The sequence below is a fragment of the Psammomys obesus genome, unplaced genomic scaffold, assembly GCF_907164565.1.
Source record: "Psammomys obesus unplaced genomic scaffold, mPsaObe1.curated_primary_1811, whole genome shotgun sequence".
NCBI classification, from domain to species: domain Eukaryota; kingdom Metazoa; phylum Chordata; class Mammalia; order Rodentia; family Muridae; genus Psammomys; species Psammomys obesus.
The window spans coordinates 1,901,127-1,919,812 of record NW_026592510.1 but is presented as its reverse complement, the minus strand read 5'-3'; the positions used below and the strand labels follow the sequence as shown (position 1 = coordinate 1,919,812).

The 18,686-nt window shown below is 37.7% G+C and overlaps 1 protein-coding gene across 2 annotated transcripts in view; it reads left to right on the top strand.

The window, feature by feature from the left end:
* The window catches only part of Btaf1 (B-TFIID TATA-box binding protein associated factor 1), a 94,023-nt gene that overhangs the window by 67,758 nt on the left and 7,579 nt on the right, over nt 1-18,686 (top strand). For both annotated transcript variants that reach the window (XM_055613812.1, XM_055613811.1), the window contains 11 exons: nt 778-926; nt 3,602-3,754; nt 3,947-4,068; nt 4,154-4,321; nt 5,883-5,960; nt 6,414-6,543; nt 8,934-9,075; nt 9,157-9,287; nt 11,276-11,401; nt 12,666-12,818; nt 13,592-13,803. In XM_055613812.1, the coding sequence (XP_055469787.1) occupies nt 778-926; nt 3,602-3,754; nt 3,947-4,068; nt 4,154-4,321; nt 5,883-5,960; nt 6,414-6,543; nt 8,934-9,075; nt 9,157-9,287; nt 11,276-11,401; nt 12,666-12,818; nt 13,592-13,803 (1,564 nt within the window). The remainder of the gene's footprint in view (nt 1-777; nt 927-3,601; nt 3,755-3,946; nt 4,069-4,153; nt 4,322-5,882; nt 5,961-6,413; nt 6,544-8,933; nt 9,076-9,156; nt 9,288-11,275; nt 11,402-12,665; nt 12,819-13,591; nt 13,804-18,686) is intronic.

Here is an 18,686-nt window from a genome sequence, read left to right as displayed (position 1 = left end):
ATAGATAGATAGATAGATAGATAGATAGATAGATAGATAGATAGATAATAGATAGTTTTTATGTGTATGGCTGCTTTGTCTGCAGGTTTGTCTGTGTACTATGTGCATGCTTGATACATTCAGAGATTAGAAGAGGCCATCAGCTCCCCTGGGACTGGAGTTACAGATGGTTGTGAGCTACTATACGGGCTCTGAGTATCAAACCCAGATTCCTGGGAAGAACATCCAGTGTTCTTAACTACTGAGTCATCTCTCCAGCCCCAGCTTTGTTTGTTTGTTTGTTTGTTTGGTTGGTTGGTTTTGGTTTTTTGAGCCAGGGTTTCTCTCTAGTCCTGGAACTCACTCTGTAGACCAGGCTGGTCTTGAACTCAGAGATATGCCTCCCTCTGCCTCGTGAGTGCTGAGATTAAATGTGCCACCACTGCTTAGCTTTCAATTTTATATTTTTAATTATGATAGTTACATAATTTTTAGAAATAGTACCAACATGCAGATACCCTTATAATTGCTAATTGAGCCTGGCAGGATAGTGCACATCTGTAGTCCTAGCACTCAAGAGGTGGAGGGGGAAGATAAACAGCTCAAGACCATTCTCGGCTTACATGATAACCTGTCTCAGAAAATAACAGAAAGCAAAGTGATCAGGATATGTTACAAGCATGAATGAAAATGTCAAAGCACAATTTTTTTTAATGCGGAAGTTACAGTCTTGGTTTACAAGTATCTGAAGACATCTGCCTGGTAACTATTTGGAAGTTTCCTTGATGGCTTACTCAGGTGTTATGGAACAGTTGGATGTTGGTATTGTTCCATATATCGTCCTTTTGGTTGTTCCTGTGTTAGGAAGAATGAGTGACCAGACAGACAGTGTGAGATTTATGGCTACACAGTGCTTTGCAACACTAATTAGACTGATGCCACTTGAGGTAAGTTGAAGAGATTTTGATTCACGAATTTAGTGTTTTCTATAACTTCATAATAATAACTTTATTTTTAAACATTTATTTTGAGTCTGTGTGACGGGGGTGTATGTGCCTGTGATGGAGGGCAGAGAATTGAACTTAGGTTCATCTCTATTATAAGGCCTCAGGCTAATGCACTGTAATGTATACCTTTCTCCAAACAAACAAGCAAACATAAACAACCCTGCTTTGTTAATGTATTTTTTTTATATCTCCATGGGCAAAATTTGTTTTAAAAAGAATAATAATTGTATGATATTCAAAGTTAATAATTATAAATATTTTGTATTCAACTTTTTTATGGTACTGAGAAGTGATTATAGAACCATATACATGGTAGGTAAGTGTTTTACCAATTACCTACACATCCTACCTCAGAAATATTTATCTCAAGAGTATGATTGCCTGAGGAGATGACTCGGTGGTTAATAGTGCTTGCTGAGGAGCTGAGTTTGAAATCGTAGCACCCACATAAAAACAAGATGTAGCCACACATACCTGTCACTCTGTCACTAAGTGGCAGGGACAGGGGGATCATTGGGCTTGCTGGCTACCACCCTGGTTCTGGGTTTGGTGGGAGACTGGAGGGATGATGCAGGAGAGTAACAGAGTAGGATATCTGATATTGTTCATTGACCTTTTTGCATGAGCACACACACACATGCAATCTGTCAAATTAGTGTTGAAACATGAGGTTGGATACAGTCAGGGTGTCTCTATGAACATCACAGTATGTCAAAGATTTTGATGGAATACTAACGTGTTTAAATTATTCAAGGGAATAAAAAAGGTTAGCTTAGCAAACAGTTAACAGTCTCATAAGTGCTTCCCCCTGTTAAAGTAACTTTTATTCACCTGAGCTTCCTAGTTACGGAAGCTTCTAGCTTCTGTACAATCTTAACCTTGGCCTGGAATGTTTTCAGCCTCTGAGATTTACTGCTGAGTAAACTCACCCTTTCCAGCTCTTTCTGAACTCTGGCTGAACTCTTTCTGACCTCAGCTGTTCTAGCTCAGACTCCTCTCCAAGCTGACTGATTCAATCTGGCTTCTCTCGGTTTCTCACAGAATAGCTCTGCTTGGCCTCAGATGAACTCTAGCAATCTGTTCTAATCTTGTGGCTCATTCTCATTCTCTGGCTCGTTCTGTCTTCAACAGTGTCTAGCTTGTTCCATCTCTGCAACCTGTCTCTGTAATACTGTCCTGGTAATACCACCTCCTCCCTCCCTCCCTCCCTCCCTCCCTCCCTCCCTCCCTCCCTCCCTCCCTCCCTCTGCGCTGCTCCTAAGTCCTCTTTTTTCTGTCTCTTCTGGTGAATATTCTGTCAAACCTTTCTCTGATTCCTCACTTTGTTTGCCCCTCAATTAGACATCACTTTCAAACATGAGTGCTTCCTTCTACAAACTAATTTTACCTTCATTGTGTGGGACTAAAGGTGTGTGTTAAGGGTCTGTGTGTATTCCAGCCAGAGTAGCGATGTTGCTGGATTAAAATCCCTCTATACCATACCCCACTCCCAACGTGTTATATTTTGAAAAGGAACAGAAGTGCTTTGTATATATTTCACATTTTGTCTCATGCATAAGGATGAGATTTAGTAGCTCTTCCCATTTTCACCAGTCCAGCAAGGACTTTCCATTTATAACTGGTGAGTTATAAATGATACTAATTACAATTTACATTTGGTGCGCTTTATTAGACTTTCTCAGGCTCAAGCAGTTTTGCCAATAAACTGTACAGGTTTTAACAAAATGAAAAAAAAGAGCACAATTCCTTTGTTATAAAATAGGTTTAGGGGATTTATTGGGACTTTTATTTTTAAAGACTTAATTATTTATTTTATGGGTGTGAGTGCTCTCTCTTCATGCACATCTGCATGCCAGAAGCGGGCATCAGATCCCAGTATAAATGGTTGTGAGCCACCATGTAGTTTCTGTGATGAACTCAGGACCTCTGAAAGAGCACAGTGCTCTTAACCGCTGAGCCATCTCTCCAGCCTTATTGGAACTTTTATATACCACATTTTGATATTCAATATCTGAAGATATCAGAACACTGTGAAACTGATGGTTTTCAATAACATGGAATGTAAATTAGACTATATAGCTTTGTTTCTTTAGTAGCACTTGTTGCAAAATAAAGTGCTTTGTTCTTTAAAATACCTCCAGTATGTTTTCTTTGCATAATTTTTCAAGCAGTTTTAACATCTTTTAAAATCTTTAGATTTATTTACCATAAAGTCTTTATACTATTTTTCATTACTTTTTTCTTGGTAAAGTTGAAATTATTTTGGCAACCTTTTAGGATGTAAAATGGTAGTAAATAGCATGGACTATCTAGTGAGATTGAGGTAATTTAGACAGTGAGACCATGTCTTTCTTTTCCCCTTCCTTCACACAAGGAACAAGCATCAGTTAATTCTTCTTTTTGAGACAGGCAGCTCAGGCTGACCTCAAATTGTGTGTGTAGCTGAACATGAACTTGAATTCTGCCTCTAACCCCTGAATGCTGTGATTATCCAGGTGTAGTTTTATGCAATGTTGACATTGAGCCCAGGGCTTTTGGATGCTAATAAAGCACTCGGCAATGAACTATGTACTACTCTCCAGCCTAATTTTAATACATTTAAAAAATCATTTTAGGCAGGTATTCCAGACCCTCCAAACATGTCAGAAGAATTAATCCAGTTGAAAGCAAAAGAGCGACACTTTTTAGAGCAATTATTAGATGGGAAGAAGTTAGAAAATTACAAGATCCCAGTACCAATCAATGCTGAACTAAGAAAGTATCAGCAGGTAAGTTTATCCTTCATTTTCTAAATATGAAGTCACTTTTTCTGTTTGATGTAGTAAAGTTTTAGGTTTAGGTCCTATATTAATTTCTCTTTTGCTCTATAAAGACAGGTTCATTGAAATATGTTTTATAAGAAAAAGATTCTTATTATCTGTTCACATTTGTAATTTTCCTTTCTCTGTCCAACCTTTTAGGATGGTGTGAACTGGTTAGCCTTTCTTAATAAGTATAAGCTTCATGGAATTCTGTGTGATGACATGGGTTTAGGAAAAACATTACAGTCCATCTGCATTCTAGCAGGAGACCATTGTCAGAGGTAATTTAAAACATTGTTTAAAAATAAAAATTCTAAATTGTGATCAATGTAAACAGATTGTTTAATTACTTTTTCTTTTGTAAAGGGCCCAGGAATATGCAAGATCAAAATTGGCAGAATGTATGCCACTTCCTTCCTTGGTGGTTTGTCCACCAACATTAACAGGTCATTGGGTAGATGAAGTAGGTAAATTTTGCTCCAGAGAATATCTCAATCCATTGCATTATACTGGCCCTCCCACTGAAAGGATAAGGTAAGAGCTGTACAACAAAAAATTTCATATTTTAAGTATTTTGGAAGCACAAAGTTATTAAAAGTGAACTATAGTTAGTGCTGTAATTATGATGATAGAAACCCAGCTTAAGAAAGGTGGTAAGAAGGTATTAGTGAACCCCATCAGAGTAAAGGACTTGAACCATTGTGACTCTTAAGTATTATGGATCAAAAACAAGCAGCAGCCATGTCCACTCTGTGTGCCCTTTTGAGGACCTTGTGCCCGCAGCACATCTTTGTTCTTTATTCCATTCTGTACATATTTCTCTCAGTTTCCTTTACTTTTGCCTCATTTTCTTCCTTTGCTTTCTTTATACTTACTTGGTTCATAGTGGCTGTTCTAAATACAGCATTCTCATGCAAATTGTGTACTCACCATCACCCTCTCAAATAGTGGGTCAAAACACCTTTGGGGGTTGCCTATCAGATATCCTGCATATCAGATATTTACATTACAATTCACAACAGTACCAAAATTACAGTTATGAAGTAGGAGCAGAAAAAAAAATTATGGTTGGGGATCAGCACAACATGGTTAAGAACCACTACTCTAAGAGTCTACTGATTGGGGTTGAATGTGAAGCATAGGTCCTGGGTCCAAGATCGCCTAAGTTTGTTAAATGGGCAGAGTAAGGATTTGAGTGTAAGCAGTTCAGATGTTTGCTTGAGCAGTTTCTATAGTGTCTCTTAGTGTTCATGCATTTTTAAGTGATAGGAATTTAACTCAAGTTAGCTTAAGTGAACAGGAAATAGTTAATATACTTGAATTTCAAAACTGGATTGTTGCTTTAGAAACAACTAGAGTGCTCGTGTTCTTCTTTTCCAAACGTAGTTTGTTGAATTGATCTTTATTTGACTCTATGCTACAGTTGGTGGGTAAAATGTGCTGGGAAGTCCCAGGCCCACATTCTCCTCGCTCCACTACAATAGTAAGTAGGTCTTCTCTTTCATGAGAGATCTCAGTCCTGGACATGATAGACTAGCTGTGAATCATGTTCAGAAGATGAAATCTTGTGAATAGTTCAACCTGATTCTGATGTTTCATCTCTTTATTCATTAGGTAATGAATAAGCCCCACTTAGCCTGAGTGGTAAAGGAATGAGTGTGTCCCGAAAGAAGAGATTCTGATGAAGTGTTTTAAGTTAGGCGAATTTTAAGTTAGGCGCTCATCTATTTTTCTGAGCCACATAGCCGGTCTGCATCATAAAGAATGTGGTCTGTTAGGTAGCACCCGTGTATACAGAGTAAACATGAGTGCTCAGTAGGCAGATTGAAACACTTTACACCTTACTAGTAGCTGTAGTTCTACTATTAAAATTGTATTAAGGTGAGTGTCAGTGATGTACAGTTCAGCCTTTAATCCCAGCACTTCAGAGGCACACCCAGATGGATCTCTGAGTTTGAGGACAGCCTGGTCTATAGAGTGAGTTCCAGGACCGCCAAAGCTACACAAAGAAACCCTGTCTCAAAACAGAAAACAAAAAAGCAAAATAAAATTGTATTAAGACATTAATAATTCCTGTTTCCTAATTTTTTTAAAGGTTACAGCATCAAGTAAAAAGGCATAATCTGATAGTAGCTTCATATGATGTTGTGAGGAATGACATTGACTTTTTTAGGTAAGAATTCAAATATTCTTTAGAAAAATTTAGTATTGATAGGCGAGATAGAAGATAGGATAAGGTGGTGCTGAATTTGAACAGTATACTTGCTGTACGTGAATGAAAATGTCTGCCAAACCATCACTTTGTCCAGTGAATGCATGCTGATTTGAGTTTTAAAACTTAGCTGGGAGAAAGCATAAGAGAGATTTTTAGATTGCTGGAATATAATGTTTTCTCCAGGTTGTAGCTATATGTATAAGTATACCTTATAAAATTTATGTATCTATTCACATTAGAATTGTAAGTTTTCTGTATATATTATTTATTTCCATGAAATATTTCTAGCAAAAAGAAAAAAAGAAAATTTGATACTGAAATTGAGAACACTTAATTTTTTTGCTTCTAAGATTGTTCCTATAATGTGTGATATACAGGAAAAGATGGTACCAATTTTTATTTTTTCCTTAGAAATATTAAGTTCAACTACTGTATTCTTGATGAAGGCCATGTCATAAAAAATGGAAAAACTAAATTGTCAAAAGCAGTAAAACAACTGACTGCTAACTATCGGATTATTCTTTCTGGAACTCCAATCCAGGTAATTATTTACTGTTCTTCCTATTTAAAAATAAAAATAATAACTTTGTCAGGTGGTGTGGCATTTATCAGTAAGTTTAGGAGTCTTCTAGTTTATAAAGATGACAAAAAAGAACTTCTAGTTTTTAAATTGCTTTTATAAAAAGTTTTTTTTTTTTTTTTTTTTGGTATATGGTAGTAGCTAAACAGGTTTGGTTTGGTGTTTGTCTGTTTTGTTTTTGTAGTGAGACAGGGTCTCACTGTATAGCCCTGGCTGGCCTGGAATCCACTTAGACCAGTGTAGCCTCAAATTTATTGTAATTCCCTCCTTCTGCTTCCCCAATGCTGGGATTACTAGAACTAGCTCTGTAGATCAGGCTGGCCTCAAACAGAGATCCACCTTCCTCTGCCTCCCAAATGCTCCCAAACGGGATTAAAGGTGTACATCACCACTGCCTGGCCATAATTAATCTTTTAAAAAATTTAGGTTTATATATTTTTTTAATTTTATGTATATGAGTGTTTTGCCTGTGTACTGTGTTTAAGATCACAGAGACCAGGGGAGGAGGCTACAGCTGGGATACAAAGTAAACAAACTGTAACTAATATTAAAAAAATTAAAAAATTAATTTAAAAAATCACAGAGACCAGAGACCATGGTACTGGATTACAGATTAGTGTAAGCCACCATGTAGATGTTGGGAACTGAATCTGGGTCCTCTGTGAGAGCAGCCAGCGTTCCTTACTGATGAGCTACCTGGCAAGGTAGACTATCTCCCCTGTCATTATACAGCTTAGGCTAGCCCAGAACTCATTGTAGATCAAGCTGGCCTTGCACTCACAGACCTGCTTGTTTCTTAAACAGGTCAAGTTTTATTAAAGGCCATACTTAAATTCTAATTTTAGATTATTTTGACTAATTAGCCTAATTTTAGACTTTGATTTGATCCTACACTGAACATTCTACTTCTATCACGATACCTAGCAATCTGATTTAGCAGTGAAAAATCTAGAGTCAACTTAGAAATGAATCATCACACAGTAAAGGTGTGAAAAATCCAGCAAATGTTAATATTCAGCTTGGGTAGCCATCTTAATAAGAATAGTACCATGATCATTTTCCAGTTAGTGCAACCATATTCTCTAGCTCTAAAAATTGATGTTTTTGTTTTGTTTTTAAGGCAGGATCTCACTGTGAGTATGGCAGGTCTCATTTGTTTTCATCTATCTCAGCTTCCTGAGTGCTGGAATACAGATGTGTGTCACCATGTACATACAGCAATGCCTTTTTTTTTTTTTTTTTTTTTTGACAGGCTCTCTCTATAGACCTGGCTATCATGGAGCTCCCTGTGTAGACTAGGCTGGCCTAGAACTCACAGAGATCTGCTTCCCTCTGCCTCAGATATGCTAAGATCAGAGGCTTGCACCACTGTGCAATGACTACTTATTCTAAGGAGGTGGTTCTCAACCTTTGGTTGCAGCTGCTTGGCAATTACATACACATCAGATATTTACACTATGGTTCATAACAGCAGCAAAATTATAGTTCTGAAAAACAATGAAATAATTTTATGGTTGGGAGTCACCATAACATGAGGAACTGTATTAAAGGAAGCAGTGTTAGGAAGGTTGAGACCAGTGTTCTGAGGGTTACAATATGGCTAGTTAAGTAAGCCCTGCATATTTTAATAATCATCAGAGACAAGCTTTCCTTTTACACATTTTTCTAAATTTACTGGGAAGAGGGTTGTAGGTTTTTTTTGTTTGTTTTTTGTTGTTTGTGTGTGTGTTGCATTATTTTGTTGTGTTAGGTATCAAACCCAGGGCCTCAAAGATTTGAGGCAAGTGTTAACTCTGAATTAAACCCCTAGACCAATGTTGTTTTTGCATGTGTGTGTTTTAAGGTCCATTGAAAGGTGTGAGGGGGAGACTTTTAGATTTTATTAATTACTTTTTGGATTTTGAGACAGGGTTCTCTGTGTAGTCCTAGAATTCATTGTTAACTATGTTGACTTTGAATTTACAGAGATCAGCCTGCCTTTGCCTCCCAAGTGCTGGGATTAAAGGAGTGTGCTACAGTGCCCATATGTTAAATAGGTTACTACTTGTACTTGGTTGAGACATCAGAGGTTTGAGGTGCTGTCTAATTAAAAGGTCATCTCTTTCCTTTCCCCTACTTTAATGGTTTAGTATTGGAGCTGTTGGTGGGGTTCTGTTCTTCAGAGCTTTAGTAGGGTTAGAAGGTTGTCCTTGTTAGAGAGCAGCTGTGTGTGTGCTGAGCCAGAGCCTGGGCTGACAAGGAGGTTTCTGAAGAGGAAAAAAGGTGGGGGAGGCACATTAGGATCCAAGTGTACTGGGAAATGATATTTCCAAAATGAGGAAAAGATAATTGGTATTCCTTTTTATGTTCAGAACAATGTTTTGGAGTTGTGGTCATTATTTGATTTCTTGATGCCTGGATTTTTGGGTACCGAACGCCAGTTTGCTGCTCGATATGGCAAGCCTATATTAGCGAGTAGAGATGCACGAAGCTCCAGTCGAGAACAAGAAGCAGGTAAGAAAGAGTTACAGTAAGTCCATGGTCATGAGTCTGACTTATCTCAAACATTTAATGCTGTGTCCTTACTGTTGACAGGTGTTCTTGCGATGGATGCCCTGCACCGCCAAGTCCTGCCATTCCTCCTGAGAAGGATGAAAGAAGATGTTCTGCAGGATCTTCCACCTAAAATTATTCAAGATTATTACTGTGCTCTGAGCCCTCTTCAGGTTAGGAATGTGCTCACTGCAACATTTGCAGGACAGCCTTTAGTTTTATCAGATGCCCAGAGATAATTATATTCTACAGTTCATTTGGTGACTTCCTGGCCAAATTTCCTTAAATCTTGCTATTAATAGTAAAGTGTGAACATGAACCACATCTCACTCTAGTGGAGGAATCTGGAGGATTTCCGTCCAAAGGGACAGCATATTTTATTTTCTCTAAGGATAATGATCTGTATTCTATAGATTAAAAGAGAGACCAGTGCTCCTCACCCCTCCAAATGTAAGAAAATAATCCTTTGGAATCTGGTCCCAAACCAGCAAGTAACACCCCATTACCCCAATTAAGATATTTCACTTACAGAAAGCACTGTGACTTCTCTTTGGCACATCCAAATCTCCAGCCTCACTGCTCTTATACTTTGGGGCTGTTAGAGTAAAATAAGCTTACTTGAACATGGGTTTCAGAGAATTGTGACGGTTGATCCCTATTGAAACTGGGACTACATGACTGGATAGGTACCATATGCAACATGGGTGTGCTTACAAAAGGGTGATTTATATCCCTGGCAGAAGGTTATAGGATGGCATAGGATTTTACCACACAGAGTGTTACTTGATTTTGTGATATATGTTGTTTAGTTTTGGAATTTTTATGTAGTATTTTCAAACCAGTTGTAACTGAAACTGCACGAAGTAAAAATAAGCAGAGGGTATCAACATAAAAAAATCTTTATTAGGGTCAAAATTTATCTGTGGGTGCTGTTGTGTCATCTTGTGACATTATGGTTATTATATAGTGCCTTGTTTTGCAAATACAGCAAAACTCAGGAAAGGAAAGTAACTTGCCTACATACTATTAGAGTTAAGTGTAAAATCTTAATCATTGGGATGTTACTTTCTTGAAATATTAGTTGTTTTCTATCCATGCTCCAAATAAATCTTGCCCATTTCTTACTTTATACACTATGACTATCAGAAGAGAGTTTATTGTGCATCTTCCCTTGTACTGTCCTCATAGAAACCATTTCTGTCAGACTTTTCTGCTTAAATGGTTAGTTTATATTCTCTTAGAGTATTGATTGGCTTGGTAAGGTCAGATGAATCAAACACTCATCCAAGATCTTATGTTTTCCTCCTCTGGTACGTAATAGCGTATTGCCCATTAGCCAGTAGCCATCTGTTCACCTTGGTTTGTGGGCAGGACATTGTTCTGGAGGCTAAGAGCTCTGATTCTTCTGTGCCTTATATCTGCTCTGCAGAGTGAATTCCAGGACAGCCAGAGCTACACAGAGAGACCCTGTCTCAGAAAAGAGAAAGAGAGATGGGGGAGGGAGGAAAGGAAAAGAAGAAAGAAAAGGGAAAATAATTATTTCTTGAATGGAATGTCTTAAGAATAATGAGATACTTTTTGCCCTTTGGGAAAAAATTGGGGGTAATATTCTGGTGATAGTACTGTAGTATAGGCAAAACAGCAGATGTGAAAAGTCTGGAGGAAGAGAACTCCAGAGTGAAGCGACATTTTAGCTTTGTTTAGCAAGTTTTCTATTCTTCCACCCTTGATAGACTTTATCCCTTGGCATTATGTTAGCACCATGTAATGCCTTAAACTAGCAGTAACATTCTCTTAAAATCTGGTCTCAGAGTGTACTTACTAATGGACCTGATTCCTTTTTATTGGTAATATATTTTCCTAAATGGTGGAAAAATTTATTGTGTGTGTTTGTAATATTTTGTGTGTGTTTAATACTTTGCAGCTGAACTTAACACATTAATTTTTAAATTTTTTTTCTGTAAGTTCCTTTATTTTTAAAGGAATTTACACACAGATGGGGTGAATAATCTCTAATATCAATAATGCAGTGTAGATGTCATAATGTCATAATTAGCTTTCATTTATGAAGGCTGGTTTAATTTACTGTTCTTGGCATATATATGAAAAAAATTTAGATTATAAATTTATATTAACTGTTTCCCTGGGCATAATTTCACAGGTTCAGCTTTATGAAGATTTTGCCAAGTCTCGTGCCAAGGGTGATGTTGATGAGACTGTGTCTTCAGCTGCACTTTCAGAAGAAACTGAAAAACCAAAACTTAAAGCTACAGGTCATGTATTCCAGGTAGAGCCTATAGACTACTTTTAAAAATTAAAGAATGTTCTTTATGGGGGCAGTTTTCATATAGAACACTAAACATGTGTATTTCTTTTCTTTTCTTTTTTTTTTTCTTCAGCATTGTATATAACACGAACATTGTCAAAGTACCTATTTAATATTTCCTGGTTTAGTGTGTTGAAAGACAGTCTTATATAGCTCAGGCTAGCTGTATGCTCACGTGGCTAAAGGTGTATGAGCTGCAGCTCTTGATTTCCCTCTTTGGTTTTGGTTTGTTTGTTTGTTTTTGTTATTGTTTTTGGAGTGGGGATTCAAGATAGAGTTTCACTGTGTAGCCCTGGCTATCCTGGAACTTGCTTTGTAGACCAGGCTGGGCTTGAACTCAGAGATCCACCTGCCTCTGCCTCCCAAGTGCTGAGATTAAAGGTGTGCACCACCACCATCTGGCTCTTTATTTCAATCTTTTTGCCCCCAGAGTGCTGGGATTATAGGTATGTGTTGCCATACACCCAGCTAATATTTAATGAGAAAATGCTTTTAATATTTAATTTATAGAATGTAACACACATTTCTATTGCATGAAAAGAGGCCTTTAGAGTGAAGTGAAGGGTCTTAATCTTCCATTCAGAAAGTAATGAAGGATATGCCTTATTATATACATTCAGTGTGGGGGCCCATTTGTATGTGGAAGTCTGAAGCTGACATTAGCCTCTTCTTTTCTTTTTTTGTTGTTTTCTGTTTCTCAAGGGTTTTTCTGTGTGGCTATTCTGGATCTCACTCTGCAGACCAAGCTGGCCTCAAACTCAGAGATCCTCCTGCCTCTGCCTCCCAAGTTCTGGGATTAAAGGCCTGTGCCACCACTACCCAGCTAGGTATCTTTCTAGATTGTTCCCCACTTTTTATGATGAAGGAAAATCTCTTGCTGAGCCTCAAAGCTTGTTGTTTAGCCAGATTTAGGGATCCCTGTATCTTTCTACTATGCACTGGAATTACAGGCAGTCTACCAGGCCCACTTGGATTTTTTATTTGTTGTTTGTTTGTTTGTTGTTTTTTAGCGTGGTTTTTAGTGATATGAACTCTGATCCTCATGCTTGTTGTGGTGGCAAATGGTTTATGGGCTGAGCCATCTTGTCTTCACTAGCTCTGAACTGGTTCTTGAAGACTGAGTAGGTATTTTCTAGAGAAATGAAATAGTGAGGGAAGGATACAAAATTACAAACACTTGCAGTATGAAAATGCATTTATCTAAGTTTTTTTTCTCCTTTTAAAGGCATTACAATATTTACGTAAACTGTGCAACCATCCAGCATTGGTCTTAACCCCTCAGCATCCAGAATTTAAGAGTACTACTGAAAAACTGGCACTTCAGAATTCTTCTCTTCATGATATTCAACATGCCCCTAAACTTTCAGCCTTGAAACAAGTATGTATGTCTTTTAATGATAAAATAGCATATTCCTAATATATAATATTAGAAAAATTTGCTGTTTCCAAAGATTATTGATATGTTTACCATTTACTGTATTTTTAAATTTGGCTTGTTGAATTTTTTATACAGCTTTAAAAAAAGACATGGTTAACTAGTTTTAACCATGCAGTCCTGACATTGCGTCCACAACATTGTATACAGCAGTCACTGCCATCTAATCCCTGAGAACCCTAACCCAGAACCACTGCCTATCGAGCAGTCACTCGCCATCGTCCCTTTATAATCCTTAACCTGTTCTCTGTGATTTATTCCTTTATGTTTTTGACTGGAGTTTGTTGGTTTTGGTTTTTTGAGACAGGTTCTTACTTTGAAGTCCTGGCTAGCATGGAATTTTCTGTTTAGTTCAGGCTGGCCTTAAGCTCACAGACCTGCCTGCTTCTCTGAGTAGTGAGATTAAAGGCATGTGTTAGTATACACGATCCATTATTAAAATATATCTTTGTTTTAAGTATCTTTTTATTTAAAAAAGTTGCTTTGTAGATTTTCTACTATCTGGAATTAAAGTTACTAAAAGCCTAGGGGTCTCAGAGAACTAAGGGAAGGTGAAGTAGGCTGAGTGGTTAGTTTTAGCCCCAAGGGCTAATGATTTAGGTTACATATAAATTTCACCTTTTCTTTCCATAGACATGCTTGAAGTAGCTAGTATCTGTGGTAGCAAGTATGTGTCTACTTCTGTTGAATGGATGTGTAATACTTTCTTCCCCAAGTTGCTGTTGGACTGTGGTTTGGGAAATGGCAGCTCTTCGGAGAGTGGCACAGAGTCTGTTGTGGCCCAGCACAGAATACTGATCTTCTGTCAGCTTAAAAGCATGCTTGATATAGTAGAACATGATCTGCTCAAACCTCACCTGCCCTCTGTCACTTATTTGAGACTAGATGGCAGCATACCTCCCGGACAGAGGCATTCCATTGTTTCCCGGTAAGTGGCTCCCTAAACTCTGCTGTTATGTCAAGTTACAATGTATCTGTTATTAGTTAACTTACACAGGCGTTTGCCCCTAGAAGTATTTTCATTTGGGTATCTGTCGCTGTGTTAGTGGGTAATCCAGTCCAAGTAAGTATTTTTTTTAATACAGAACTGCAGAAGTACTGTGATGAAACTAGTGACTACATCAGGAAAGCACTCTGAAGAGCATAACAGAAGCCTTAGATAACTGCTTTCTTCCTCACTGTTTTTAGGGTTCAGGGAGGAAGCAAGCAAATAGGTAGCTTTGTCCTAGCTACTGTTTCTCTGCTGAAAACATGTGGGAAGCAGAATTTGTGTTCTGCAAACTGCCTCAGGGCCTTGTTAAACTCAGAGCTCACCAGAAAGGCTAGTCTTGATCGCCAGATTACTCCAGGGGTTCTCGTTTCTATGCACAGGTTCTGAACACCAGTACTCTTGTGTAAGTGTCTTACCCCCGAACTGTCTCCCCAGCCTCATGTTATTTGTCTTAATGGCTGTATAGGTTTAATTTTGATTTTTCCTGTGATAGCTAGTCATGTTAAATGTCTGTTTTGCTTTGTTCCGTACATTAAATAACCCTTTCTAGTGTATCTTTCAGGAACTGTCTGTTCATTTTCTCATTTATTGCTTGGGTTGATTTCTTGGTGTTTACGTCTGTTGATTGTATGGTCTACATATTAATCCTCTGTAAGGTTAGCAAAGATTTATTTTTCCCCATTCTGTAAGCTGTCTCATTTGATTGTGTTTCTTTGATGTACAGATTTTTAGTTACATGTGATCCTATTCGTCAGTTCTTAGCATTATTTCCTGAGTGACTGGAATCCTTTTTAGGATGTCCTTGACTGTGTCTATATCCTAAATTAGTTTCCCTATTTTTGCCTCTTATAGCCAGGACATTTCAGTTCTTTTTTAAAGTCTTTAGAATTGGTTTTTGTACAGGGTGACAGGATCTAGTTGTGGAGATACAGCTTTCACAGCACTGTCAGTTGAAAAGGGCTCTCTATAATCCAGCGTATGTTTTGAGCATTTTGTTGAAATTCAAGTTGCTCTAGCTACATGAGTATGTATTTAGAATCTTTGTTTTGTTGCATTATTTTCAGTGGCTATGCCCTTGCCATATTCTATTTCCTGTGGCTTAGAGATAGAACTGAAACCAGCTATCAGGTGACACCTCTACTCATTCTTTTTGCTTATAGCATTAGATGGCATTGGCTTACCCCCGCTCTTTACTTAATAGGAATAGATTTTTTTTTTTTTTCTATTTTTTGCGAAGAGCCATTGAAATCATTTTGTTTTGTTGTTTGAGACAGGGCTTAATTACATACCTTTGGCTAGTCTGGAACTCACTCTGTAGACCATGCTTGGCTGAGGGCTGGGATTAAAGTCATGTGCTAATCATGCCCGGTTTGTTGAAATATTTTATTAATTTTTTGAGAATTTCATATATTTTATTTACCATATTTGCCCCTCTGTCATTTCTCCCATATGTACCCTCCCATTCCATTCACACCCTACTTTGTTCATGTGCTTTTAACCCTCCTGAGTCCTGTGTGCTGCCTGTGTAGAGTCGTCGGTTAGATAAAGTTTGCATTGAAGCTGTCGATTGCTGCTGGTAGAGCAGCCCTTTTCACAATATTCTAAATTTGGGCATAGAAGGTTTTTCATCTTCAATTGTCTTTTTCAGTTTCTTTTTTCAGCATTCAAATCTTCCGTTAGCTGGGCATGGTTCCACATGTCTTTAATCTCAGCACCTGGGAGGTAGAATACACACACACACACACACACACACACACACACACACACACACACACACATATCTGAGTTCAAGGACAGCCTGGTCTACATACCAAGATCCAGAACAGCCAGTGCTACACAGAGAGACACTATCTCTATAAACAACAAATAAATAATTTTCTTTGTAGAGTTCTTTCATATCCTAGGTTAGGTTTCTTCCAATTTTTTTTTCTTTTCTTCTTTTTCAATATGTTATTACTATATAGGAAAGCTACTGATCTTGAGTGTGGAGTTAGAATTTCTACTCTGCTTCAAAGTTTGTGAGAGCAGCAGGGCATGGTGGCACACACCTTTAATTCCAGCACTTAGGAGACAAAGGCAGGCAGATCTCTGAGTTCAAGGTCAACCTGGTCTACAGAGTGAGCTCCAGGACAGCCAAGGCTACACATAGAGAAACCCCCATCTCAAAACAAACAAACAAACAAAACCCAAGGAAATAGAAAAACTGTCATATGCCTAATGCTGAGTATCACCCACCAACCCAGCCTGGTCTTGAAAAACAAAGCAAAGCAAAATTTGTGAGATTTTAGTTTCCTGATGGAATCTCTGTGTGTGTGTACACACTCCCACTCCCAAACTTCTCTTCTTTGGAAGACAGTCTCTCTGTGAACCTAGAGCTCACTGTTAGGGCACTCACCTATCTTTGATGCAGAGGGTTTGAATTCAGGTCCACAGCAACCTTTTTAACCACTAAGCCCTTCCAGACCAAGCCCAAGATATAATTTAATTATCTGCCAAAAACCAAACAAAGGCTTCAACTGCCTTTCCTATTTTCATCCCTTCTATTTCCTTCTCTGGTTTTACTGCTCTCTGAGCACAGTATTGAGTACAGTGAAGAATTTGGACACCCAGGGTTAGAAGAAATGGTCTCAATTTTCTCCTGTTTTGTATGTCTGTCACACAACAACCTTTATTATGTTGATATATGTTCCCTTTATTCTTAGTTTCTTCTGAGTTTTAGTATGAAGGAATTCAGGATTTTTGTCAAGCCTCTCTTCATCTGTTGAAGTAAATATGTTAAGCCAACCCCTGGAATAAAGCCAACTTGACTACCATCTTTTTGACATGTTATTTAATTTGATTTGCAAGTATTTTATTGAGAATTTTTACATTTTATGTTTATCATGGAAATAGTAATTTTCTTTTTGTTAACTTTTGATATCAGAATAACACTAGCTTCATAAAAGTTAGTAGCATATCTTTGCTTTCTGTTATGAATTAGCTTGATGAGTGCTGGTGTTGATTCTCATTTGAATGTTTAATAGAGTTCAGCAGTGAATCTATCTGGACCTGGGCTCCTTTAATTGAGATATGTTTTATGCTTGCTATATATTTATGTTGCTTATATCCACTTAGTTGAGTTTCAGTAGATTGCCTAGAAACTCCATTTCTTTTAATTTCTCAATTACAGTTGTTTTTAAGGTATATCCTAATATGAGTTTTGTTGGTATTTATTCTGTTTTTAGGTCTGATTTTGTTAATTTGACATCTTTTCCTTTCTGTTGGTTAGTTTGGCTATTTGTTGATCTTGTGTACCTTTTCTGAGAACCATCTTTTTTCACTGGTTTTGTTTTTTTCTTTCTTTTTTTTTTTCATTTCATTTCTTACATTGTCTTTGTTTCTTTTTCTATGTACTTAGGCTATGAGAGCACATATGTGTGTGTTTGAGTGTGTGTGTCACTCTGGAGGTCAGAGAACAGCTTGTGGAGTCAGTCCTCTCCTGCCATGCACACGTTCTCGGGATTTTTTATGTGTGCATGTGTAGCTGTAAACTTAGAACTGCTTTCATTGTGTTTCAGAGGTCTTGGTGAGTTTTCATTTTCATTTGAATCCAGACATTTAAATTTTCCTCTTATTTCTTATTTAATAGTGTGTGTTTTTCTCCTGGATCACCTGTCTATTAAAGTCCTGGTTATTGTGTTGGGCTGGTCTTTATCTTCACTCAGTAGAGCTGCTTGATGATACGAGCTGACCTGCGCCAGGTGCTGCTTCCTGCAGTTTTGGTGCTGTCCTCTCCTGATTAGTATTTCAAATGCAGCCTGAATCTGGGTGTTCATTTCTTCCCTCGATTTGGGGATTTTTCCACTATGATTTTACTGCGAATATTATCCTGATGCTGTAGTAAGTCTGGGTTTTCAGTGCTGTCCCACACAACTCATGTTCTGTCCACACTTCCTAATTATCTTGGTCAGTGTCTGAATGAATGCTGTTTTTTTTTCTCTTTGCCTTGATATTCTGACTTCAACTTCCTCCATTCTGTGATGCTTTTTTACTGAGTTTTTTTCATTTGATGTAGCCTTTCATTTCCGAATTTTCAATTTGGGGCTTATGATATGGTTCAGCTGGTAAAGGCACTTTCTACGCAAACCTGGTAACCTAATTTTAATCCTTGGAACCCACTTTGTCAGTATTTATTTCTTTATTGGATTTCTGCTTCATATCCTATATTGGTATCCTCATTTCAACTGTTTACTTTTAAATATATTTCAGAGTTCATTTGTATCCTCTTTAATTTGATTGAACATTATTTAATTTTTTCCCTTGAGTCTTAGATTTCATCTTACTCTTTTTGGTATCCACTTCTGTGGAATTGCTACTTTTCACTTGGTTCATACTGCTTTGAGTTTTTTCATGATTCTTTTGTCAGGACTTGCACATCGAGGTTCCCCTTCCACCCCCCAACCCCCATTGGTTCAATTTTTTTTTCCTTTTTTCTTTTCCTTCTTCCCTCTTTAAAATTTTTTCCCTAGTGTGTTTTTTTCTGCTCAAGTGTTTTTAGTGCTTAGGTAGGACTAGCTTGTAATAGGGCTGAGATGTCATTCCTTCCCCCAGTGAACTAGAAACTCAGCTGGGTTGCTAAATCCTGAGCCCAATGCTTAGGGCTTTGGGTATGATCACCAGTTACCACTCTAAGAGTAGAATATTAACTGCAGAGTAACCACAGCTACCAGCACATCATTTAAAAACAGTCCTCTTAACTTCACTATTGGGGCATAAAAAACAACAGTAGCACAGTGATATGTAGAAAGGGAAGTAGGCTAGTCATAGGGGTTGGTATTGAT